At 43.4% G+C, this 25,131-nt stretch overlaps 1 protein-coding gene across 1 annotated transcript; it reads left to right on the top strand.

Moving 5' to 3' along the window:
- The first annotated feature begins 735 nt into the window (after window positions 1-735).
- Window positions 736-23,682, top strand: LOC122487004 (adhesion G protein-coupled receptor E2-like). Its single transcript, XM_043586851.1, has 18 exons — window positions 736-923; window positions 1,930-1,980; window positions 2,245-2,367; window positions 4,319-4,474; window positions 8,855-9,001; window positions 9,208-9,254; window positions 9,377-9,454; window positions 9,866-10,043; window positions 13,444-13,551; window positions 13,739-13,959; window positions 14,151-14,330; window positions 17,769-17,963; window positions 18,252-18,487; window positions 18,780-18,846; window positions 19,267-19,358; window positions 20,203-20,371; window positions 20,457-20,567; window positions 23,150-23,682. The coding sequence occupies exons 1-18, from the start codon at window positions 893-895 to the stop codon at window positions 23,234-23,236; spliced, it is 2,277 nt and encodes a 758-aa protein (XP_043442786.1). The 5' UTR covers window positions 736-892; the 3' UTR covers window positions 23,237-23,682.
- The last annotated feature ends 1,449 nt before the right edge of the window (window positions 23,683-25,131 follow it).

Genomic DNA, 25,131 nt, shown 5'->3' with positions numbered 1-25,131 from the left:
ACGGAGGGTGATGGGAGGGGTTGTGGGAGGGGGGAGGGGCTAAATGGGGAAGGGGCATTTTGGAATCTACTCCTGAAATCATTGTTTCGCTATATGCTAATTTGGATGTAAATTTTAAAAAATAAAAAATTAAATTAAAAAAATTAATAAAGATAACATCCTGTTGGTGAAATAATGGATATAACTAATATTTGCATTATTAGCTGCCTTTCACAAAGGAGGATAGGAAGAACGTTGTTAGGTTATTTCCAGTAGACCATATAATGTGTCATGTGCTTTACCTGTTTGTTCTCAATGAATCCTCCCAACACCCTCGTAAGAATAACTATTTCCATCTTACAAAAATTTTAAGGGGTGTATGTGCCTTATATAAAACTAGCAGCTATGAATTCTGCAGCCTTCCCACGTCAACACATTCTTGTTTAAACAGCATCACTGGACTGAAGACAATGGGGAAAAGCAAGAATGAAAAAGAGTAACGTATACGGCTCAAATCCCAGGATGTAGAAGGTAGTCGGTGAATGTTAGCTAGGCAGTAGTCTTATTCAACAATGCTGAACTGCATCATTGGCCGGGGACCCACAGATTTACTCTTTTGGAAAGACCCTTTAATTAGATTCACCATCACTCGCTCTTTCATCATTAGAAATGAAGAAGAATCAGCAAGGAGGCTGGCCATCCAAAGAGTACTAATGCTAGGCAAAAAATAAAAAGGAGAACAGGGAGATCTGATAAGTTTAAATTGGTGGGGGAAAGGGAAGAAAGCATTCAGGCTAGCTGTTTCTAGCTAGTCAGTTCTTCTAGGGCATACTTTTTGCTTCAACAGGAAATATTATTGGCCCACAGCTCAAGATTGAATTCCCCCACTGCTCAGGCTTCATGTTTCTGTACCATGAAGGGAAGATACTTTGCATTTCATCCAGGTAGGTAGAATTGTGAGAATCTTAAGACCATTTTAGTGTTCTCTATGCCTTTGGGAAAACTTCTTTGTCTTTTGCTTGATTCATAGCTTGCTCTTGCATTATTCTCTGGGAAGAAAATAACCCCAAAAAAGGACACTTTTTAATTCTATTAATCTTTCAAAGAAGGAAGTGGTTTGAATTTGCAGCTAGGGGAAAATGTGAGACTTATTTGAGTATTTCTCAATTCATGATCTACATATTTTTGTTATTATTACCTGCAAATGGTTTTGTTTTTAGAATAAATCCTGTGAAATAATATGGTGCCTGAAATTTGCCTCCAAGTTATCCAGTGGGGGCAGGGGCTGAGTAGAGGTGTGGACGAAATAAAAGTAACTGTAAGTTGATGATGATTGGAGCAGGATGATTGATCCTCACGGGTTGAGTTGACTATTCTTCTACTTAGAGTTTTCTATTAAACTGAAAAAAGAATTTTTTAATCTAGATCAAGTTGCACAAAGTCACAGAGCCAAAGAGTGGCAGAACTCATTCAAATTTAGTTGCAATCAACTCCAAGAACAGTGGTGCAATCTCAGGCCAGCCTGGAAGTGAAAATGGATTCAAACCACTTCAAAAGAAGACATATCCTGACTATAAAGAACAGATATTAATATCTGAATGAAGACAGGCAGATCTGAAAATTTCCTCATAAGATGTATCTCGTAAAATTGATGGGAATTGATGTTCTAATATGTGTGCCTGTTACTTTCCATTTGTGTAGATTTTGATTCCTATACTAAAAATTTACTGCTATCAATTCCTCAGGAGCCTTCTGGAAGATAAAAGGGAAAACATGCACCCCCTAGGTCCTGTGGGAAAGTCTAGGAACCTGTCCAGAAGGAAACACTGGGATGCTTTAGAAGCCATGGGGCAATAGGGGAGAGTCACCTTAACCAGGTTGTAGCACCTATTTGTGTGGGAGGTTTGGATTTCATTCCTCAGCCATATTTACCTTCTTTCTGTGTTCTAGGCCTCTGTGTCCTGCTAATACCATTGGGAGCTATTGCCCACAAGAATGGAGGTGAGTGTGCTCAAACAGACTCTACCCATTACCTGAAGCTGAGGGAAGGGACGTTGCACTAGCAAGGGCTTTTTCTCGGGAGTGCTCTTCTTAGGCTTTGAGAAGTTGACCCTGCTTCTCCCCCAGACTTCCAGTCCATTACCAAGGACAATTCCTTGTATGAAAACAAGCATTGCTTTCTTCTCCTCCCTCCATCTCCTTATGCCCCACTGGGAGTTGGCGTCTTCTGAGAGCCTTCAAACCCATATGTCCATTCCCCCACAGCTCCCTGTGCTCGGTGCCCACGGAATGCCCACTGTATCAATGCCAGCTCCTGCCGCTGTGATCCTGGATTCACTTCACTCTCTGGAAAGGTCATCTTTAGCACCTCCTCGGAGGTCTGTACAGGTAAAGAGACTGAGAGATCGTAGAGGGGGTCATCACAGAGGGGGTCCTTAGAGGAGTCATCACAGACTCCTCAGCCCTTGAAGCAGCACTTGATTTCATTGTCCAGGGCAGGAGAGAGAAGCCAAGAGACAGGCAATCAGGCCTCATGGTCAAGGAGTATAGTGTTAAGAGCTGAGGATTTAGAGGTGGACTATCTGAATTCCAGATTTTTTACTGATCAGCTGTGCAAGACCAAGCAGGGCCTCAATTTCCTTCTCTGTAAATCAGGGACAATGATAATATCAACCCATTTAGTTACGTGTTTTAAATCAACATATAAATGGAATCCATAGAGACAAAAAGCAAATTGGTGGTTGTCAGGTGCTGGGGGCGGGAAGAATGGGAAGTGACGACTTAAATGGGAAAGGGAGTTCTTTACTTTTAATTTTTTTATCTTAATCCCATCATAGTTAACAGACAGTGTGATATTAGTTTCAGGTGTACAAGTTAGTGATTCAACAAGTCTATATATCATTATTCAGTGCTCATCATGAGAACTGTACTATTAATCCCCTTTACCTAAAGGGGTTTTCTTTTGGTGTCATAAAAATGTTCTGGAACTAGAGAGAGGGAGTGGTTGCACAACATTGTGAATGCAATACATGCCAGTGAATTGTTCACTTTAAAACTGTTGGTTTTGGTATGTGAGTGTCACCTCAAGAAAAAAATACGTAAATGATAAATTAACACATGTCAAACACTTAGAACAGTGCATCGCGCTTGAGAAGAAGCCAATACATTTGCTGTTGTGGTTGTTGTTGGCTGTTAATTGGTCAAAGACAGAGGCAGCTTGTTGAAGGAGGAGGTCAGGAAGGACCATGCAGCCAACAGAGATTCTGAATGTTCCACCAACCCTAGAGCTAACTTGCCGGGAACTCCCTATAAGCCATAATCTCAGTTCCTCCATCCAAAAATATCCACGTGCAACCTCAAGCCGGATGGCCATTTGCCATTTGTAAAGCACTATTTCCGAAATTAAAATTAATTTGAACTACATAATAACCAGATGAATGGATACTGTTATTACTTCTGATTTGTAGATAAGGAAGCTGAGACTTTGAGAGGTTCTTTGTTTACACTCACAAAGATGGTCATAGAGCTGGAATTCAGATAGGGTTAATTTGAATTCCACAAATCTCTCAAAGAAATGCCGTCCCTGGCTCTGGGCTGATGGCTCAGAGCCTGGAGCCTGTTTCCGATTCTGTGTCTCCCTCTCTCTCTGCCCCTCCCCCGTTCATGCTCTGTCTCTCTCTGTCCCAAAAATAAAAATTAAAAAAAACGTTGAAAAAAAAAATTAAAAAAAAAAAAAGAAATGCCGTCCCTGAAGAAGTTCAAATCAGCCCCTTGAGAAAGTCAATGTTGGCACCATTTTATAAATGAGGAAACTGAGCCTTGAGAGGTGAAACCATTTGTCCAAAGAAAGAGGAAGAAGCTGGGCCCATGGTTCAAACTATTGCATTCTGATATCTGTCCAGTTGGTCAAGAGTTGGATAAAATATGAAATATCCCTACTATAGAACATCTATAGGCATTAAAATTATTTCTTGTTTTGATGTGGAAAAGTAGGCATAAAATATTCTAAAACCCCGGAAGAATTTGTATATTCCAAAAGCTGTGTTCTGAGTCCACAGGAAATTGATGAAAATGTAATAGTGTTCTTTTCATAATCAGTAATGGTGGGTGACAGATACATGTGGATTTATTATACTGTTCTCCATTTTTAAAAAAACTGTTGCAGTCTCGGTGGTGGGATATTTAAATGTCATTGGAGTTTTCTGATTTCCCAGTTTTCTCCCATGAACACGTTATTTTGTTCAGAAAGAAAATGAAAGGGGTCAAATCATCTGAATCTGGTTGCTACCTATCCTACCAGAATTTTGGACTTTGTTAGAAGTTCTCACTTGTGTTCCAGATATCAACGAGTGTGGCCCACCTTTATACATGTCTTGTGGAAGCCTTGCACATTGTCACAACGTGGAGGGGAGTTACTACTGTGAGTGTGCCCCTGGGCACGAGCTCCTTTCAGGAGGCACCAAATTCCAAAGCGAGAAAGAGAACACTTGTCAAGGTAAGTGGCTTCTGTGTCACACATTTCCCCCATGCCCACGACCAAGCTCATCCTGTCAATTATTCCATAGGTCTGAGAGTCCAGAAGAGAGCACTCTTGGGTCTCTCATGGGCTCCTTCCTCCCATTTCTTGTACTTGTCCAGACTTACAATGCCCTGTGAAGGTATATCTAGAAAATTCTTTATTGCAACATTGTATACAATAGTTAAGGCTTGGAAACGGATGACTTCCATTAATGGAGGAGAGTTTCACATTTTATAGGATAGCCATACAATAATAAGCTTCGGAGCCCTTTTTTATCAACTTGTTTTTCTTTTTGGTGGACAGTTCTATGAATTTTAACATAAGTACAGATCTGGGTTACCACCACTACATTCAGGATCCAAAACAATTAATTACATTATTCCAAAACATTCCTTCATCCTGTTTCTTTATAGGCACTATGCCACCTGCCCTGGCAACCCCTCATATACAGATATTTTTTCCACCTGCAGCACTATCTTTGGAAAATGTCATATAACTGCAGTAATACAATATGTAGCCTTGTAAGTCAGATTTCATCTACTCAGTGTAATGTTTTTGGAGGTTTATCCATATTGTTTTGTGTATCAATAGCTCATTCCTTTTTCCCCCGCTTTTGATACGTCTATTTTCCAGAAAGAAAATTGGCTACAGTTATTTTGCATTTACAATGACTGTTTTCTTTTATCTGGATCTATTTATCCAGATCTTGAGTTTGGCTAATAATACAACTGCGTAAAGTTACTTCTAGATTCACATGTCACAGGTTCGTCCACAGATCGTCGTTTTATTATTTTTTCATTTTTTTAACATTTATTCATTTTTGAGAGACGGAGCGCAAGTGGGGGTAGGGCAGAGAGGGAGGGAGACACAGAATCTGAAGCAGGCTCCAGACTCTGAGCTGTCAGCCCAGAGCCCGATGTGGGGCTCAAACTCATGAACTGCGAGATTATTACCTGAGCTGAAGTTGGACGCTTAACCGACTGAGACACCCAGGCACCTCCACAGATCATTGTTTTAGAGGGATGCGTATAGTAACTTTCATTTCTGGATTCTGTTAGAATCACCCTGTATTTTAAAAAATAGAGATTCCAGGGCGCCTGGGTGGCTCAGTCGGTTGAGCGTCCGACTTTGGCTCAGGTCATGATATCGCAGTCTGTGAGTTCAAGCCCCGCGTTGGGCTCTGTGCTGACAGCTCAGAGCCTGGAGCCTGCTTCGGATTCTGTGTCACCCTCTCTCTCTCTGCCCCTCCCCCACTCATGCTCTGTCTCTCTCTGTGTCAAAAATAAACATTTAAAAAAAATTTTTTTTTAAAAATAGAGATGCCTGGGATCCCTCCCTACCTGAGATGTTCTGAACCACTCCTGGCATGGAGCTCAGATATAGATATTTCTTCAATGTTAATTATGATGACTAGTTCATTCCTTTTTATTGCTAAGTAATATTCTATTGTATAGAATTGGTTTATCCATTCACCCATTTGGGTTGTTTCCAATTGGAATGATTAAAAATAGAGCTAAATGAGATATCTCTTGATAAACTAGAATTCTTCCCAAGTTGTTTTAAATAGAAAAATATGCCACAGATGGTACTTATAGTATGCCAATGGCTTTGTTTGTCCCCTATCTTCCTTTTTCTTAATTTCAAGCATGTTTCCATACATATATTTTCATCTTAAAACTTTTCAAGCAGTAGTCCAAAAAGTAAATACTACTTTGTGGTAGTATTTAGACAATAATTTTATCATCGGTGTGATTTGATTGCCTACCATTGCTCTGAGCTCTATGCCAGGCACTGTGACTCCAACACTAAATAAAGCACAGGCTGTGTCTCCTGGAGTTTTTACTCCAGTAAGCAGACAGATCAACATACAAATACAATATAAGTCAATAGTCACTCTTGGCAAACCATCCACGTCTTGGGAAAACAATGTGTTTCTCACCACTGTACCCCAGTGCCTAGCACATAGAAGGCGTTCTGGAAATAACACGTAAGTGAAAAACTGGAAAGAGTTCATCATCACACAGGGTGTGAGCTGTGGTCACACCTTGGTCTTGTCACTTGGCCTTGGTTTTGGCTAAGTTTTTACAATCTCTGGTCTTGGTTTCCTTATCTACCCTTGAAGAGATTAAGTTTTTTTTTTAACTTTTTTTTTAAACCTGAATATTAAGTTGTTTATCTTATAAAACTGTGTAAAATACACTTTTAAGAAAAGCTTCATAGACTTATATTAACTGAGGACTTTTCAATCCATTATTAATTTTCACACTGGCCATTTTGTATTTACACAGTTGTTTGACCCATGTTTGAAAGTATCAGAAATGACTAAGAGACAAGGGATGTTTAGTATCCACAAAGAGAAAAGTAAACTAAATTCAACGTTGAATTTAATATTCAATGATTCAAATCATTTCATATTAAAATGTGACAGCAATGTATTTGCTCTGAAATGGTTCAATTTTCAGGGCGCCTGGGTAAAGTTAAAGTGTCCAGCTCTTAATTTAGGCTCAGGTCACAATCTCACAATAGTGAGATCAAGCCCCGCATCAGGCTCTGTGCTGGGCATGGAACCTGCTTAAAATTCTGTCCTTCTCTGCTCCTCCCCACTCACTCATTCTCATAGGTGATCTCTGTTTCTCATTCTTTCTCAAAAAAAATATGTAATTAAAAATTTTTTACATGAAATGGGATCACTTTCAAACCTCAGCCTTACTGGGAGCATGATGCTGTTTGTAAGCTACTCACCATCCCTAAAGTAGAAAACTCTCTGACCTTAAATTGAGAGAAGCATCTCCTACCCCACTGTCTATGTTACAAACAGAAAAAGCTGTATCAAGTACTGTCCTAGCTCCACTCTCCTGGTTTCTAAGTTAACAAAAGAGGATCAAATGTCTCTCCTAATTAGAAAAGACGGAAAGATAAGTTTACAGCCAAGTGAATTTGAGGACAGTCACATTTACTCAATGCTGTGACCACAATCACATGCCTTCCTCATTTTTCAACCACAAACTGCTCTGAGAAGGAACTTCCCTTGGGTGGGGAGATAGCAGGGATGCCTGAGATATTCTGGGGCCAAAGCAAGTTCCTTCAGGGTGTGGCATTTAGAATAGGTCTACCACCCACCTAACAGGCTATAGGCAATGCTGAGGTGTGTGTACGCCCAGAGCCCTGAAGGGTAGAGCTGGTGCCACAGAAAAGTGAGGGGTGGCATTAGCCAGTGGGGTTAGAGGCTTTTTGAGCTGACTACGCATACCTCCCGATTACCCATCAGACTCCTGCAGCAACGCGAAGGGCAGATACCAACATCACTTGGCTGGAAGCGATTCCCAGGCTCCTGGGTGAATCACTGTATTAATTTCTTATTACTAATATAACAAACTTAGTAGTTTAAAACAGTATAATATATTCTCTTAATTTGTTGAAGGTTAGAAGTTTTAAGTGGTTCCTTCTAGAAGCTCTAGGGGAGAATCTGTTTCCTTGCCTTTTCTGGCTTCTGGAAAATGCCTTCATTCCTTGGTTCAAGGCTCCTTTTTCCCCTCTTCAAAGTCAACATCATATGTATCATCTCCTCTCCTCTCTGACCTTCTCCTTCCCTTTTATAAGAATCTTTGTGATTATATTAACTGCACCCATATCATCAGGATAATCCCCCAACAAGAGACTTAATCACCAAGTTCAAAATTTTCTTTTGGATGAAAGATAACATAATCATAGGCTCCAGGAATAAGGACTTGGATGTCTTTGAAGGGGCCATTATTCTCTCTACCACACTCACCATCCACAAGCAGCTCTGATCTGAATATCACACATACACACACAAAGTTCTCATCTTGGCAACCTTGCTTCAATGTAGAGGCCAGCCAACTCCTTATGCGAAGGGCCACATCATAAATATCTTGAGTTTTTTGGGCCACAAGGTCCCTATCACAACTACTTAACTCTGCCATTATAGTGTGAAAGCAGACAGACAACACATAAATGAATAGGAGTGGCTACATTCCAATAAAATTTTATGTATGGATACTAAAATTTTAATTTCATATAATTTTCATGGGTCAAAAAAGACAGCTCTTCCTTTGATTTTTTTATCTTAGCCACTTAAAAAAATCCTTTACAGAAATAGGCAACAGCTGGATTTGTCTGTGGGCCATGGTTTGCCAACCCCTGCTCTGTCTGAGGTGGTGGTTGAGTAGAGAGTGCTATCACCAGATGGTATCCGTCCATTGAAGTTATGACGGAATCTTCGATGCCTGACCTTGAAAAAGATGATGGAAGGTAGTAAGGCTGGACTTACTGAGTATAGGAGAGGCCTGATCAAGGCCTGGACAGGGGACTGATCCTTCTCTTTTGTGTCTCTAGATGTGGACGAATGCAGCTCCGGAAAACACCAATGCCACAACACCACCCACTGCATCAATGTGAAGGGCAGCTACAAATGCTACTGTCACCATGACTGGGTGGCCAGATCCAGGCCTCTACATGGTCTGAACTTCACCATCTGTGAAGGTATATAGTCCAACACACACACATGCATACACAAGATGCACACGGATGCATGTGCATGTGTGTGCGCACACACTCTTGCACATGAACATCCGTGTGAACACATGCCTTCACAAAACAGAAACCATGCACATACATGCATTCTGCATGTATATGCAGGCACACACACACACACACATTAGTGGTGCTTCTGCCTCTTTTCCCTGCAGAAGTCTCCTTCCCCTCATGGACATCACCTTCTGGAGTCAACAGCCAGGTGAGTGGAGCCTCAGCAGAAGACTAGAAGCAGAAAGATCTTCAGCAACCATCTTGTGTCCACCCTCTCCCCAAACTCCCACTTCAGGCTCTCTGACCTGCTCCCATGTCCTCTTTCCCCAGAGTCTCTCCCGCTTCTTTGACAAGGTCCAGCAGTTATCCCAAGACTTCAAGCCAGCTTTGGCCAAGAACACCATCCAGGTAAAGTCAGAACCAGGAAAGATGCCAGGTGTGGGAATCCCATAGAGACCTGGGTCACTTTGGTAGAGATGTAGACAAGCTCCTATGTAGTTGGCACTGCAACTGGTCCCTCACCCATGGTGGAGAGAAGGCTATCTAGAAGCACTTTTAAAGACACCCAGGTGCACTAATTTATTTCCCTATTGGCTGGTTCTGGGCTTTGGGCTTATGTCATCCTTGGCCTTTCTGACCCAGGTTGACCTCTAAGTGGCTGAGATCTAAGCAACAAGGACCATCCAAGGAATCTAATTCAGTGCCATTGTTACCCTCCAAGTACCCAATGTCTAGGGTCTGTTCTCTTGGGCTGAATGGCCAGGTCTTCATGCAACCCATTTGATCCATTGCCCACTGGCTCTTTGTCCCATCCCCCAGGACCTCATGCAGGAAGTAGATGAGCTGCTGGAGACCCCAGGGGACCTGGAGACCTTGGCCCCTTCAGAGCAGCACTGTGTGGCCACTCACCTGCTCGTTGGCCTGGAGGATGTCCTGAGAGTGTTGAGCAAGTTGCTGCCCAATGGGCCACTGACCGCACATGCTCCTGCAGGCACAGGTAAATATCTGAGTATGCTTCAGGCTCCTGCTCCTTCTGTTCACCTTCTCACTCTCCCCTCTTCCTAGAGACTGTCCCACTGGAGCCAAGTGGCCACACTCACATCTCAGTATTTTATTTAAAATAATTCAGAAAATATTCTCCTATCATAAAATAAACTCCTGTGGAACTCAGTCTTTTATTTGTTTTAAGCACAAAAGTTTCAGATTTTTTTAAAGGATAAGTAAAAAGAAGCATATACAAATATCAGTAAGTCTATCATTACATCGTTTATATAATTACAACAGAAAATTGCAGGAATGAGGTTCATAAAAATAAGGTATTCAAAAATAAACTCAACACTACCTGGAAATGAAGAAAATGCACTTAATCTTGAAAAGTTGAAAATTACATATTATCTGATCTAATTTTAAGTATAACCTTAAATAACATTGTACCAATGGTTTCATTGTTGAAACACATGCTTATTTCTATGCAGTTTTTCCCAGATTTTTCAGCATCCATACTACCCAGGAGATGGCAAAGAGAATTAAAAGCTGGCCACAAATATTTGATTCTGATTCCTGCATCCTCAAATAGCCTGGTCATTGTTTAATATCTTTCCATCTTTGTGGACTCCTTTTGCATGCATTTGGAAAGAATTGCAATCATTTTATCTGGGGCTCAAAGAAAGCATTTCCAGACTAATTTCACCATATGTAGATGGCAATTACCAGGAAGACTTACCTCAATCAGGTGTTTTTCAACAGTGTTACTGAGATGTAATTTACCCAACATAAATTCACCCATTTGAAGTGTATAATTCAATGGTTTGGGCATATTCACAAAGGTGTGCAACCATTACCATGAAATAATCTTAGACATTTTCATCACACCAAAAAGAAACCCCATATGCATGAGCGGTCACTCCACATTCCCCGCAACCCCCAGCCCCTGGCAGCCACCAACCTGCTTTCTGTGTCTATGGATCGCCTATTCTGGACATTTCATATAAATGGAATCATACAACCTATGACCTTACGTTATTGGATTCTTTCATTCGGCATACATCTTGAAGTTCAGCCATGTTGTAGCTTATATCAGTATTTCATTCCATTTGATTGACAAATGGCATGCCTTCATAAGGTTATGTACATTTTATTTATCTTTCTATCAGTTGATGGACATTTAGGTTTTCTGCTTTGAGGCTATTATGAATTAACACTCACAGAAAAATCGTGCGAACGTATGTTTTCCTTTCTTTGGGGTAGATATGACGGTGGCATTGCTGGGTCATCTAGTAACTCTACATTTAATATTTTGAGAAATTTCCAGGCTGCTTTCCAAAGTGGCTGGACCATTTACATTCCCTCCAGCAATGGATAAGCATTCTAATTTCTCCACATCATTGCAAACACTTGCTATTTGGGAGGGCAGGTGATATTATAGCCATCCTAGCAGGTGCGAAATGGTATTTCATTCTGGTTTTCATTTTCACTTACCTAGTAACTAATGATGTTAAGGATATTTTCATGTACTTACTGGCATTTTATATATCTTCTCTAGAGAAATGCCTATTCAAGTCTTTTGCCCATTTTTTAAAGCTTTTATTTAAATTCCAGTTATTTAACATACAGTGTAATATTAGTTTCAGGTGTACCATTTAGTTATTCAACACTTCCATACAATATCTGGTGCTCATCACAAGTGCCTTCCTGAACCCTCATCACCTATTTCACCCATCCCCCCCACCTCCCCTCTGGTAACCACCAGTTTGTTCTTTATAGTTAAGGGTCTGTTTCTTGGTTTGCCTCTCTCTTTTTTTCCCCTATGAACATCTGTTTTGTTTCTTAAGTTCCACCTATGAGTGAAACCGTATGGTATTTGTCTTTCTCTGACTGACTTATTTTGCTTAGCATAGTACACTCTAGCTCCATCTACCTCGTTGCAAATGGCAAGATTTCATTCTTTTTTTATGCTGACTAATGTTCTAGTGTGTGTGTGTGTGTGTGTGACACCTATTTTTTATCCATTCATCAGTTGGTAGATGTTTGGACTCTTTCCATACTTCGGCTACTGTAGACAATGCTGCTATAAACGTTAGGGTGCATGTATCCCTTTGAATTACGATTTTTGCATTCTTTGGGTTTTTTATTTTATTTATTTTTTAAAACCTTTTTTTTAGAGAGAGAGGGTGTGAGTGAGCAAGGGGCAGAAAGAGAGGAAGAGAGAGAGAATCCCACCCAGGCTCTGCACTGTCAGCTTAGAGCTCCAAGTGGGGCTCGAGCTCATCTTTGGGTTTTTTAATTGGGTTATTTGTCTTATTATTGAGTTATAAGAACTCTTTATATAGTCTGGACACCAGACCTTGTCAGACTTCGCGTGGCAAATACCTACATCAGATTTAACAGCAGTGTTGTTTATATTCAAATTTGGAGCATCTGTGATTTAGAGTTATGTCTAGACTCCGGGTCTGGAGTTCTCTCTTGTCCAGCAAGAAAGCGGATGCAGGATTAAAATGTGAGAGAGACTAGTGTCCGGGGAGGAGACAAGAGTGCCGAGTAAGGGTCCTTGCTCCACTTTTATTAGGAGCATTTTTTTTAGAAGGCTTACAAGCATGATGGACGTGCAGGAAGAGACAATGAAACCATGAACATTAACTCATGGGAGTGAGGGAAAGGGGGTTTTGAAGATATGTGGTGTTAGGGGTTGGGTCAATAAAAAACAAAGTCCTGGTGCCAGTTGTTTACAGCAGGCATGAGGCGCCAGTCTGTTTATCTTAACTTGCCTAGGGGACAAGACAGAGCATGCTACCTCAGGGTCAACAAGGCACCTTTCTTTTTTGCTAATTAGCTCCGCACTGGGCAACTTCACCCTGCCTTGTTAACCCATGGGTGCAAGCTCAGGGAATTCCTAAGCTTACTACCCACAGAGTTAGAATTGTCATCGCAACAAAAGCCTTGCCTTGTCTGTTAGCAGTTTCTTCCTTTCCTTGAGATTATGCAAATTCAGTAGAAAATTTTCTAAAAAAGTGCAATCTTTGGAAACATTTTGGTTTTCAGCTTTTAAAAATAGTCAAAGGATGCCTGGGTGGCTTGTTAAGAGTCCGACTCTGATTTCAGCTCAGGTCGTGATCGTTCGGCTTGTGAGATCAAGCCCCATGTTGGGCTCTGTGCTAACAGCATGGAGCCTATTTAGGATTCTCTGCCCTCCTCCTCTGCCCCTCCCCTGCTCTCTCTCTCTCTCTCTCAATGAATAAACATTTTGTAAATGCTCAAATAACAGTATTAAACCAGCCACATCACTCTTATTTCATACTTAAAATTCATGTGGTTTATCAGCATACCAAAAAGATCTAATTCCAACACTGCAAGCAGTAGCCTGACTTCTCCCATCCCTCGTGCCATTGCCACCACTACAGGACTGTCTCTGACGGTGCAGGACCAAGGAATCGGGGATGTCACCTTGGGCCAGAGCCAGGCAAAGATGCAGCTGAAGTGGGATGTGGCACAGGAATCCAATGACTTGGGTAATGACTGCAGTGGGGAAGGGAAGGCCCCTGAGACCTTGCGATGGGACCAGACAGCCAGGATGTGACACAGAATTAAAGATTAAAGGAAAGTGTAGGGTGGGCGGGGCTACAGGGGAGAGTCCATTTGAGGAGAAAGGGGCCCTGGCAGCGACCCTGACATGTCAATCTTGGCCTTGTCCTGCAGGTCCTTCTGTGGTGGGCCTCGTCTCCACTCCAGGGATCAGCAAGTTACTGGCTGAGGCGCCCCTGGTCCTGGACTCTAAGCAGCAGACAGTTCTGCGTGAACACAGGGACTTCCTGGCAGGAGGCTCCCCTGTCCTGCTCTCAGATGTCGTCTCTGCCTTTGTGAGCAACAAGGACACCCAGAACCTCGGCTCCCCCGTCACCTTCATCTTCTCCCACCACGTGAGTCCTGGTGGAATGGGGCTGTGGCTGGGCAAGGAACTGGTCTGGGTCCGGGGCTCAGCCTCACTGTCGAGATCACCCTTTGTGTCCTGGGGGCCTCCTCCGTGGGCGCCTCCTTCCCCCAGGAAAGCCCTTTGCAAACCAGCTTTGGATAAGAGTCTCCAGCTCCCACCGACGCTCTCTTCCTACAGTTGGTGACGCCCGGACCAACGCAGAAGGTGTTCTGTGTCTTCTGGGAGCACAGTCAGGACGGATGTGGTCATTGGTCCACCACGGGCTGCAGGATGGTGGCCACCGGAGACGCCAGCACCACCTGCCAGTGCTCCCACCTCAGCAGCTTTGCTGTCCTCATGGCCCACGGCCACATTCAGGTGAGATCCCTGAGAGAGGACATGGAGACAAGGATGCTAGAGACTACAGGCAACCAGAAAGGAAAGGATGTGATGGGAGAGGTCAGAAGGGACCCAGGGAGATCAGCATCGAGGACCAAACCATCGTTCTTTCCTGGCTGGGTGACAGGGTTACTCCTTCTGGGGTGGGGGAGGCGGGGTAGGTGGTGGCACCAGGAATTGAGATCCTCCCAGGTGACAGCAGGCAGATCAAAATGAGAACTCTTTTAACTAAATGGCCAGGCCTCATGGGAATCCAGACCAATTCAAACAGCACCCCCAAAACAGCATGTTTCCTCCCGCCATTTCAGCAAGGAATAAAATGTGGTGTACAAGTTTTCCCGGTTACATTTCTGAAGAGATGAAAAATATTCACATGGTTGAAGGAGTAACATTGAAAAGTCTCTTTCCCGCCCATGGCCCCCAGTGATCAGGGTTCTTCTTAGAAGAAATCTCAGTTTCTTCTGAGCACTTTTAGAGATATTTTATGTATAAACAAGCAAATACATATAATGTGTAATTTTATTTTCACTCCAGGCGTTGCCTACATATTCATTCTTAGGCATTTTTTCCATTTCAAATACTTACGAGATTCTGTATCAGTACACAAAGAACTTGACCATTCATCTTTAAATTACACAGCTTTCCATTCTGTGGATGTTCCATACTTTAGCAAATCTCCAACGACAAACATTTTTTGCAAGCTTCAGTTTCTGCAAAGTTGCAATAGCATTGCTATGTCAGAGTAATTGTTCTAACTTTGAGATACATACATTTAATACACACATATAATATTGCCACATATCAGTAGCCACCCAATGGATTCCTTTACATTTTAAAGTTGGGTAACGATACTGTCATTCTTGGCTAATCCCCCCACCCAACCATTCAAAGTGTTTCTTTTAAGTGTTTAGATTTGACTCTTCTTTCATTTTTGAAAATACACCTTGAAATATACGTTCCAACATTTGTTCTCTTCATTGATTTGGTTTTCTTCATTGAAGACAACTCTGCATGTTGTGGCTCTCATTTACCTCGCTCTCGTATTTCTTGTTCTTCTGATTTCCTTTTGCCTCTTTATTTATATTAATTTAATTTTGCCCATTTTTTTCATTCCTGTTCTCTTAAACTGTACTTCAGTAGGGTCCATTCTTAATATGAGCTCTTCAAATTTTGTCTTCATTACTGCAGGGGTTTTTTTTCTTCCACTTCTTTACTGTGTTTTTCTAATGCACAACTTCACAAGATCTCTCTTCTCTGAGGCCTTGTATCTCTGCCTTCATTTCTTGCTTATAAAGGCAAGAGCTTCCTTACATGCTTTGATTCAGAGTAAATAATGTCACAACTTTTATCTGCCCCATGTTAACAATTATTTGGTGAGTATTCCTTACTTAAATTTTTTACTCTCTTTCTCTTTTTGTGATATTTTGTATAGATTTTGTGTTTGTTCCATTTAATTTTTTTGTGATATTTTGTATAGATCTTGTGTTTGTTCCTTTTAATTTTTTGTGATATGTTGTATAGATCCTTTTGATCACTTATGATTAAGGCAGATGGTGTTTCCTGGAGGAGTTATTTCCAAGATATTTATGTAAAAACATGTTCAGGGTTTGTGATTTTTATGTAACTTTTAAAAATTTATCTAGGGGTGCCTGGGTGGCTCAGTTGGTTGAGCGTCCGACTTCGGCTCAGGTCATGATCTCGTGGTCCGTGAGTTCAAGCCCCGTGTCGGGCTCTGTGCTGACAGCTCAGAGCCTGGAGTCTGCTTCGGATTCTGTGTCTCCCTCTCTCTCTGCCCCTCCCCCACTCATGCTCTGCCTCTCTCTGTCTCAGAAATAAATAAACATTAAAAAAAATAAAAATTTATCTAAGCAAAATTAAATGTCAGCAGTAGGGTTTTCATGTACAAAACCTGTTTTCCTCCACAACCAGAGCCAAACTTCTTTAAACCAACTGGTGGATGGAAACTCCTGCCTACATCATTCCCACTATTGTAATCATGACACAGATTATTCTGGTTTCCTCCAATGTATACTTCTAGTCAATCTTCTCCGATTTTAGCTTCTCTTCCAATTATTCCCTAGTTTTAGAGAAAGTGGAAATAGCAGTTTTGGTTTTATTACATTTGTGGCATTTGAATTATTTCCAAGAACAGGTGTGTGTGTGTGTGTGTGTGTGTGTGCATGTACATGTGAGCACATGTGCACATGCAACCTTTGGGCCACCATGTTCAATACCAGAACAATTGACTTTTTCTTTCAAACAAGGATTTCCTTTAAAACGTGATAAGTACTACAATTTGTAATGAATCCTTAGCAATGGGGAAAGAGGGGAGGGGAGTGGGGGAAACAGATAATTGTCTGTGTTTTTGTGGTCTGTGTGATTTTTCCCAGCCCAAGAATATGATTATTTTCTAGCTGACCTGGTACAAATACTCATGAAGGTGCTCTCGGGTCACTGGGATGGGTAGGACTGAAGCATCATTTCCAGGAGAGCAACCTGTAAAACTAATAAACATAGTGATACACAAATTTCAGCATCGAAATACAACCCTAGTAGGTTCAAAGGCTTGATGTCTTGAAGGAGGGTTATCCTATCACATAGGTACAGCTGCGTTTATACAAGCTTTACTTCTAGCATCACGCACTCAACTAACTCATTTTTTTAACTGACGTTATTGGAACACAATAGATTTGCAATAGAAATCCAACTATAAGCATACGCTTTGTAAGTTTTAACAGTTGTAAAAAGCCCATGCTCTAAAGGTCACTGAGCTGGTAGAACGTTTCTGTAACCTCAGAAAGCCCCTCAGGAGTCTCTCAGGGCTCCCATCCCAAACCCCGGGAAGCCACAGATCTCATTTTGTTGCTATAGTTTATTTTGACTGTGCTAGAGTCATTCAGTAGAATGGAATTGTTCTCTTTTGTTCCCGGCTCTTCGGCTCAACATTCTATGAGACTCTCATATTACTGAGCGTAAACATAATTCATTCCTTTTTATTGCTATATAGCATCCCAACATATCGCTATACCACAGATTGTTTTATACCACAAACTGTTCTCCAATTAATGGGCATTTGCCTTTCTTCCAGTTTGGGCTATTATGAATAGAGCTGTTATGAAAATGCGTAAACATTGGTCTTACGGACATTCGTTTTCATTTCTCTTGGTAAATACCCAGAAATGGAGTCGCTGAGTCCTATGGTAAGTGTGTGTTTAACATTAATGTATGTTCAACTTTATAAAAAAAACTCCCAAACTCCATTCCAAAGTAGTTGTTACCTTTTACATTCTCACACAGGAGTGTATGAGAGTTCCAAAAGTTCCATTTTGCAACATTACTATCAGTGTGTTTAAGTTTGACCATTCTAGTCTATGCTTTTAAAGAGGTGACTGCGATCTCATTCATGGGTCTGAGCAGGAGGATCCCGTGCTGGCTGTCATCACCTACGTGGGGCTGGGCCTCTCTCTGCTGTGCCTCTTCCTGGCAGCCCTCACCTTCCTCCTGTGCAAAGCCATCCAGAACACCAGCACCTCGCTCCACCTGCAGCTCTCGATCTGCCTCTTCCTGGCCCACCTGCTCTTCCTCACGGCCATCGACCAGACCAAGATCAAGGTACTGACACTGTCCCAGAGGACCCCCTGCCCTGAGCCACAGGATGCTCAGTTCGTGGAGCCCTGCTGCACTGATGCCTTAACACAATATCGTTGGGCGACAGGGAGGCTGGAGGGGTAAATAGCCTATTTCACGTTGACTGATGAAGCAGAAGACAATCCTCTCTCAACAACTCGACCCTATATATATATATATATGAGTTCTCCCCGCTGGCAAGGTATGGGAGGGGTCCTGGGGCCACCCTCCTCCCTGACAGTCCCTCCTGGTGACTCCTTCCTCCTCGCCCAGCTGCTGTGCGCCATCATCGCGGGGACCTTACACTATCTCTACCTGGCCTCCTTCACCTGGATGCTGTTGGACGGTCTACACCTCTTCCTCACGGCACGCAACCTGACGGTGGTCAACTACTCCAGTGTGAGCAGGCTCATGAAGTGGCTCATGTTCCCTGTGGGCTATGGAGTCCCGGCTCTAATCGTGGCCATTTCTGCTGCATCCAGACCTTCCCTTTATGGAACACCCACCAGGTAAATGCAAATTCCCACTGCCCCTATCTTCTCCAGCACAACTGTGGCCATCATAGAACCAATAGCGATTTAATTTCCCCCGAACATGATAGGCAGAGGAAAGGTCAGTGCCCACTCCGAAGACATCTCTCTGATGGAATATTGTGTTCATTAAACTGTTTTTAAGCCCTTAAGATTTAATTATTTTAAATGTTCATTATGAAGTATTTAATCATTATATATTATACATTCTAGTGATTCTTTATCCACAAAGGCCAATGTTCTCTGGACTCACTTCTCATCTCTCTCTTAGATGCTGGCTCCACACAGACAAAGGATTTGTATGGACCTTCCTGGGCCCCGTCTGCACCATCTTCTCCGTGAGTAACACATGACATCAGAGCATCCTGCCTGCCAAAGTGACGGTCATTCAAAGACCAGGTGTACCAGGAGGGTTACAGGCAGTGGGAGCAATCATTCCAGTTGGCCCAGGACTGATGAGAGACCCCCCACCCCCCCCCCCAGGATGCAGGAATTTCCACTGTGACAACAGGACTAACATGTTTCCTGAGACCTGGGACTTTCAGTGCTAAAATTTGGAGTTTCCATGTGAACTGCATCGAAGTGCTCGCCAGAGTTACAGGACAAACACATGCCTGAGTTACAGGGTGGTTGGTCTAGTCTTCTAGGACTTCTACAAAACGCAAAAGCTTCTTACCTGCCGGGTTAGGGGTTGGATGAGCTAGGAGGATGCTTACCAGATGTGGAGTGAATTTAATACGCCTGTGGGCTTTCTGCAGATTAATCTGGCCTTCTTTCTGATGACCTTCTGGATTGTGAAAAACAAGCTCTCCTCCCTCAACAGAGATGTGTCCACCCTCCAGAACACCAGGTGAGGATGAGTCAGAGGAATATCCCCCATCCAGAGCATTATCCTCAGAGCTCCAAGGATCTGATGTCCAGAGAGAATGGACTTTGCCCTGATACACAGGGATTGCTTCCATGCCTTACATAGTAGGTCCTGAGAACATTTCTATCCTTACAACACACTCAAAACATCACATAACAGTTCCCAGAACCCAGCGCACCCTTTCATGGTCATGCCTTCATGCGTTTTAGGCCCCCTGCCTTCCCCTTCTCTTGCCCCACGTGAACACGGGTTCATCAACCACATGTCACATCATCTAGGAGTTTGGGGATGACCTTTCCTTTCCTCAACTTTGCACAGAATCAGTGGCCTCTATTCTGGGCAAAGCACATTCTGGGTCAGGTCATGGAGAAGGTGGGGACAGGAACAGCCCTGGATGGGATCTGGGCAGAAGTACCTCACTTTGCAAATGTTATAAGTGATCATTTGTTTTTGTCTTGCCACCAGGCTCTAAGGGCTGTGGAAACAGAGGTCTTGTCTTGGTTGTTCTGAATGCCCAAGCCCCAGCCTAGGGCCAGGGGCACAGAATGTTCTCGACAATGTCAGCTGAGCAAAATTAGGGGTCTTCCTGAAACATCGTGACCTTTTTGAAACTCACATTCTGGAGTGTCACTACCATCCCTAGTCCTAGTCAAACTGTCATCCCTGACCCAAACACCTTTTCTTTTTATGGAATCATTGACGATAAAGATCCAAGTTGATCGCTACTCAGTAGGAAGCATCCGTGGAGTGGACTTGAAAACAGGTGGGGTGGGGAGGGGGCTGTTGCTCCCGGTGCATCACAAGCCTCCTCTCTCCTCCTACCCAGGATGCTGACATTCAAAGCGACGGCTCAGCTCCTCATCCTGGGCTGCACGTGGTGTCTGGGTGTCCTGCAGGTGGGGGCAGCTGCCCGCATCATGGCTTACCTCTTCACCATCATCAACAGCCTGCAGGGAGCGTTCATCTTCCTGGTGTACTGCCTCCTCAGCCAGCAGGTACCACGGTCCGGCCCCCATCCAGGACTCTTCCTGTCCCCACCCCGCCCAGTGAGCTGACCCAGAGCGTGCTTCGCCCCTGCAGGTCCGGGAGCAGTACGGGAAATGGTTCAGAGGGGTCAGGAAAGCCAAAGCCGAGCCTGAGAATTACACGCTCTCAAGCGGGACCGTGTCTGATGCCTCCAAGCACAGTGCGGTAAGATTATGCAGTGTTCCCAGAGCACTTCACTAGCCGATCCACTTGGGCATCTCATGCCTGCCTCACTGGACAACCTGAGCAGAGAGCAGGCGATGCCCTAGCAAGGCTCATGCCTGGACTCACTTGAAGGCACTTCCCTGTCTTGAAACGAGCTCTTCCTATACTTTCACTCACTGAGCTTCTATGTTCACAGTGACCCTTGCACATGACTGTCCTCTTTCCCCACGTTTGTGGAGCACCCACTTTGTGCAAAATGTTGCATAGGGTTTCTAATCGTGCTTGGTGAGAAGATATAAATGTAGATACTTATAAGCAGAGAAGGAAGCTTGGTCAGCTAACTAATCAGAAATGAATGGTGTGGAGCAGATCGTTAATGCTCAAAGTGCACAGAGCCATGCACATCTTTTCTCCCAGGTCATTCCAGAGAGACTCACGGGCTTTATATAAATTATGCAAGGTCTTCAGCCTCCTCTACTTTCTCCCAACTTCATTCCCCACCCCCCATCCTCACCCTGCCTGGCAAGTCGTCTACACATCTCTCCCCAACTTGCCTGTCCTCCCTCTAAAACTGTTCCTTCCCAAATGGTCTACTCATCAAAATCTCATCCTTCAAACTCTTTCCTCCTCCCAGCAGATGTGCGTACTGACTTCTTCATAGAGAAAACACAAGTCAGCAGGAAGAAACAAGGTTACTTTTGCACTCTCAAAAACACCAGCCATTTGGCATCTAGTTCACTGTGTCCTCATTCCCTCTTGTGACCGCACATAGACAAAATATGCCTCCTAGTTTTTAAGGCCAATCCCTCTACCTGTAGTTTGGTTCCTGACCCTCTTGACTTCCCGGTGGCTTAACATTACGGTTCACACATTTTATCTCTGGTATATTGGTTCTCATGTTCTCAACAGCTGCATTGTAACACATTACATGTCTCACTTACTCTGATCTATTTTAATTTTTTTTTTTTATTTTATAGAGAGAGAGAGAGAGAGTGAGTGTGTGTGTGACTGGGGGAGAGGGGCAGAGGGAGAGAATCTTAAGCAGACTCCACGCTCAGTGTGGAGCCCGACTCAGGGCTCGATCCCACGACCATGGGATCATGACCTGATTCAGAAACCAAGAGTCAGATGCTCAACCAGCTGAGCCACCAAGCCGCCCCAGGAAGTAGTAATGTTTTATTTATGCTTCCTTCTTCTTCTTCCTCTCGATGTTCAAACCTGGATTTTGCCTCCATCATTCCACAAAAAGACCTCTGTCTTAGGCCACCAATGGTCTCTACTTGTGAATATCTTTTGGTCCTCTTAGCAGTCTTAGCAGCATTTGGAACTCTTGGTGTACTGGATGCTGTGTTGGCTTCCTCCATGTCACAATACTCCTCTTGGTCTCTGGCTTCCATGTGTCCACACTCCCTGGAATATTGCTATCTTTCTACGTGAGCTTGCTCCATCTCCTTCGTATTTCAACCACTCTACCAGGCTGGGTCCTAAGAACACTTCTGTTCTCATAGTTTGGTACAAGATTTTAAGATATTTATACATAAATGTATATATGTTAGCATTTAGCAAAGTTATTGGGTACATTTCAAAGTGTAGATCATGAGAGGCTTTGTAAAGGAGGGGAAATGCACATCCACATGTGCCTAGGTATTGGAGGAGGCAGCCATGGGAGGTAGGGGAGGTTTTCCCTACGTTGCTGTATATATACATTGATAACATTATTTTAAAAAAGAGAATATCCACATACTTGCGATTTGAAAAAGAAAAAGAAAATTCAAAGTTGCCATAAAGCATAAAGAAAGACATTCACATGATGTGTATAACTATCTCATTCTCACTTTAAAGTGCTCACATCTAGGGGTTCCTGGGTGGCTCAGTTTGTTGAGCATCCAACTCTTGATTTCAGCTCAGGTTATGATCTCACAGTCGCGGGATCAAACCCCACCAAAGGCTCCACACTGAAAGTGATGTCTGCTTGGGATTCTCTCTCTCCCTCCGGGTGGTCAGTTGGGTGTTTGACTCTTGATTTCAGCTCAGGACATGAACCCAGGGTCGTGGGATGGAACCCTGAGATGGGCTCTTTCTTCGCTGGAGCCTGCTTGAGATTCTCTCTTTGCCCCTCCCCCACTCGTGCTGTCATGCTCTCTCTCTCAAAACAAAAACAAAGACAAAAAACCCTACAAAACAAAGTCCCAAGCAGAAATCCCAGATTGACCTTCTCCCACACTCTTAGGGTGTTTACAGCTGGGAAATTCAGTTTGTACCGACCTGAGTTTAAATGCTGGCTCAGCTATTTGCCGGTTTTTTCACTTTAGGCAACTGTTTTATAGCATACGTCTTAGCTTCCTCATTTCAAAACCCTCTCACTATCCTCCCTGACTCTTTCCAGCACTGCTCCAGATTTTCCCTATCCAGCTCCTCCAGAAGCCCAGCCCTCCCACTCCACCCCGACTCCTACCCCCATCCCCTCCATCAGGTTCGCATTCCCCCATCAGGACCCCTGCACCAGAGACTGCCGCTATGGGCGATCCCTTTGGCCCACCACAGTCTCTCCCATTGTCTGACTGCCCCCAATTCCTTTTCAGGCTCTCCATTCTTCCAACTCCTCACATCCCCCACATTCGGAACGCCTACTTCCCGGCTTCACAGAATCCCCAGTGCCCAAGCCTTGAGTTCCTGATCATGTTTCTGGATTGCTGGCCCCCCCCAACACTGACACTTCAAGCCCACTTACTGCAGATTCACAGTCTCAGATTCAGGAGACAAGAGTTTCTGGTGTCCAGGCTCCTCTAGGCACAAACTTCCCGTTTCCAGATTCTGCGGATTCCAACTTCCAGGAATCGGCCACAAAGAGCTGAGTCCAGCTGAGGTCCTCTTCATCCAGTGGACCACAGTCTTCTTTGTTCTTAAAAGTCTCTGAAGTCGGGACCTCAAGGAAAAAGATGGCCTCAGCGTGTTCACTGTGGCATTGGAAGACGGGAAAACACAAACCACTCAAATAAACCGTCAATAAGAAGGGGCAAGATGCTGGGGCACTGGGTGGCTCAGTTGGTTGAGCCTCCAACTCTTGATTTGGGCTCAGGTCATGATCCCAGCGTCAGTGCAGAGCCTACTAAAGATATTCTCTCTCCCTCTGCCCCTCTCCCCTGCTCTCTCTCTCTCTCTCTCTCTCCCTCTCTGAAAATAAAATAAAATAAAACAAAATAAAATACATGGCAAGATGAAAAATTATTTCAGTTTTAAAATTTTTTTTCAACTTTTTTTTATTTATTTTTGGGACAGAGAGAGACAGAGCATGAACGGGGGAGGGGCAGAGAGAGAGGGAGACACAGAATCGGAAACAGGCTCCAGGCTCTGAGCCATCAGCCCAGAGCCTGACGCGTGGCTCGAACTCACGGACCGCGAGATCGTGACCTGGCTGAAGTCAGACGCTTAACCGACTGCGCCACCCAGGCGCCCCTTATTTCAGTTTTAAGGAATGCCAGTCCACAGACACAAAGACCCAATCACTGGTACCTATGTTGACACAGAAAAATCTCCACATACGATAAAAAGTGAGGTCAAGTTGTTGGGTGTCTGTAGTACAATGCTATATAACTTTAAAAGCTTAAGTGTAGTAGTATTTGAATGTTTACATGGATAGAGTCTTGTTTAACTCTCATAATTAAGTCATAGATTCTTTGTTTGGCAGAACAAATTATAATTCAGTAATAGTAGAGAAAACCTATTTAAGGGAGGTTAGGTCAGGTTTAACGTTTTAAACGAGGTGCCCACTCCAGGTAAAGGCAAGAATACAGTTGCGGAAAAGCAAAGCATAAGGCATGACATATCCCAACCCTAATTCTTAACTAGTGTTTTGCTCACAATGCTTGAAATTCCTTTTGTCTACAGAACGTCTGGTATCTTTTGTTAAACTGCAGATTCTGATTGAGGAATCGTTGGACTTTCTCCTTTGCTTAGGAAGCAGGAATTATGGACCAATCACACGGTCCCCATGTTAACTACTGATTCCAAAATGATTTGTTTTACCTTTTTTTTTTTTTAATGAGGCTTCATACCCAATGTGGGGCTTGAACTCACGACCCTGAGATCAAGAGTTGCATGTTCTACCGAGCCAGCCAGGTGCCCCCATTTCAAACTACTTTGAAACTCAATAGCTGAACCGGCTCACAATTCTTTATGCTATCTCCAAGTTCAACCCAACGGAGCAGAAAGAAAGAGTGTATAATTGTCTGCCAAGAAAGCTTCAGAGAATTCACTGGAAAATACTGAGTTCACTAACATGCTGAAAGCAAGGGCAACATTCAAAATGCAATGGTTTCTCTACCAAAGGAAAAATAAATTTTAAAATACAAAGAGCTGAGGGGCGCTTGGCGGCTCAGTCAGTTAAGGGTCCGACTTTGGCTCAGCTCATGATCTCGCAGTTTGTGAATTTGAGCCCTGCGCAGGGTGGAGAGCTCGGCGCCTGGAGCCTGCTTCAGATTCTGTCTCCCTCTCTCTCTGCCCCTCCCCTGCTCATGCTCTGTCTCTCTCTGTCTCTGTCTCTCTCTCTCTCTCTCTCTCAAAA

Source organism: Prionailurus bengalensis, chromosome A2 (genome assembly GCF_016509475.1).
Source record: "Prionailurus bengalensis isolate Pbe53 chromosome A2, Fcat_Pben_1.1_paternal_pri, whole genome shotgun sequence".
Taxonomy (NCBI): Eukaryota; Metazoa; Chordata; class Mammalia; order Carnivora; family Felidae; genus Prionailurus; species Prionailurus bengalensis.
Note: the sequence above shows the minus strand (reverse complement) of the source record. Positions and strands in the feature narration are given on the sequence as shown.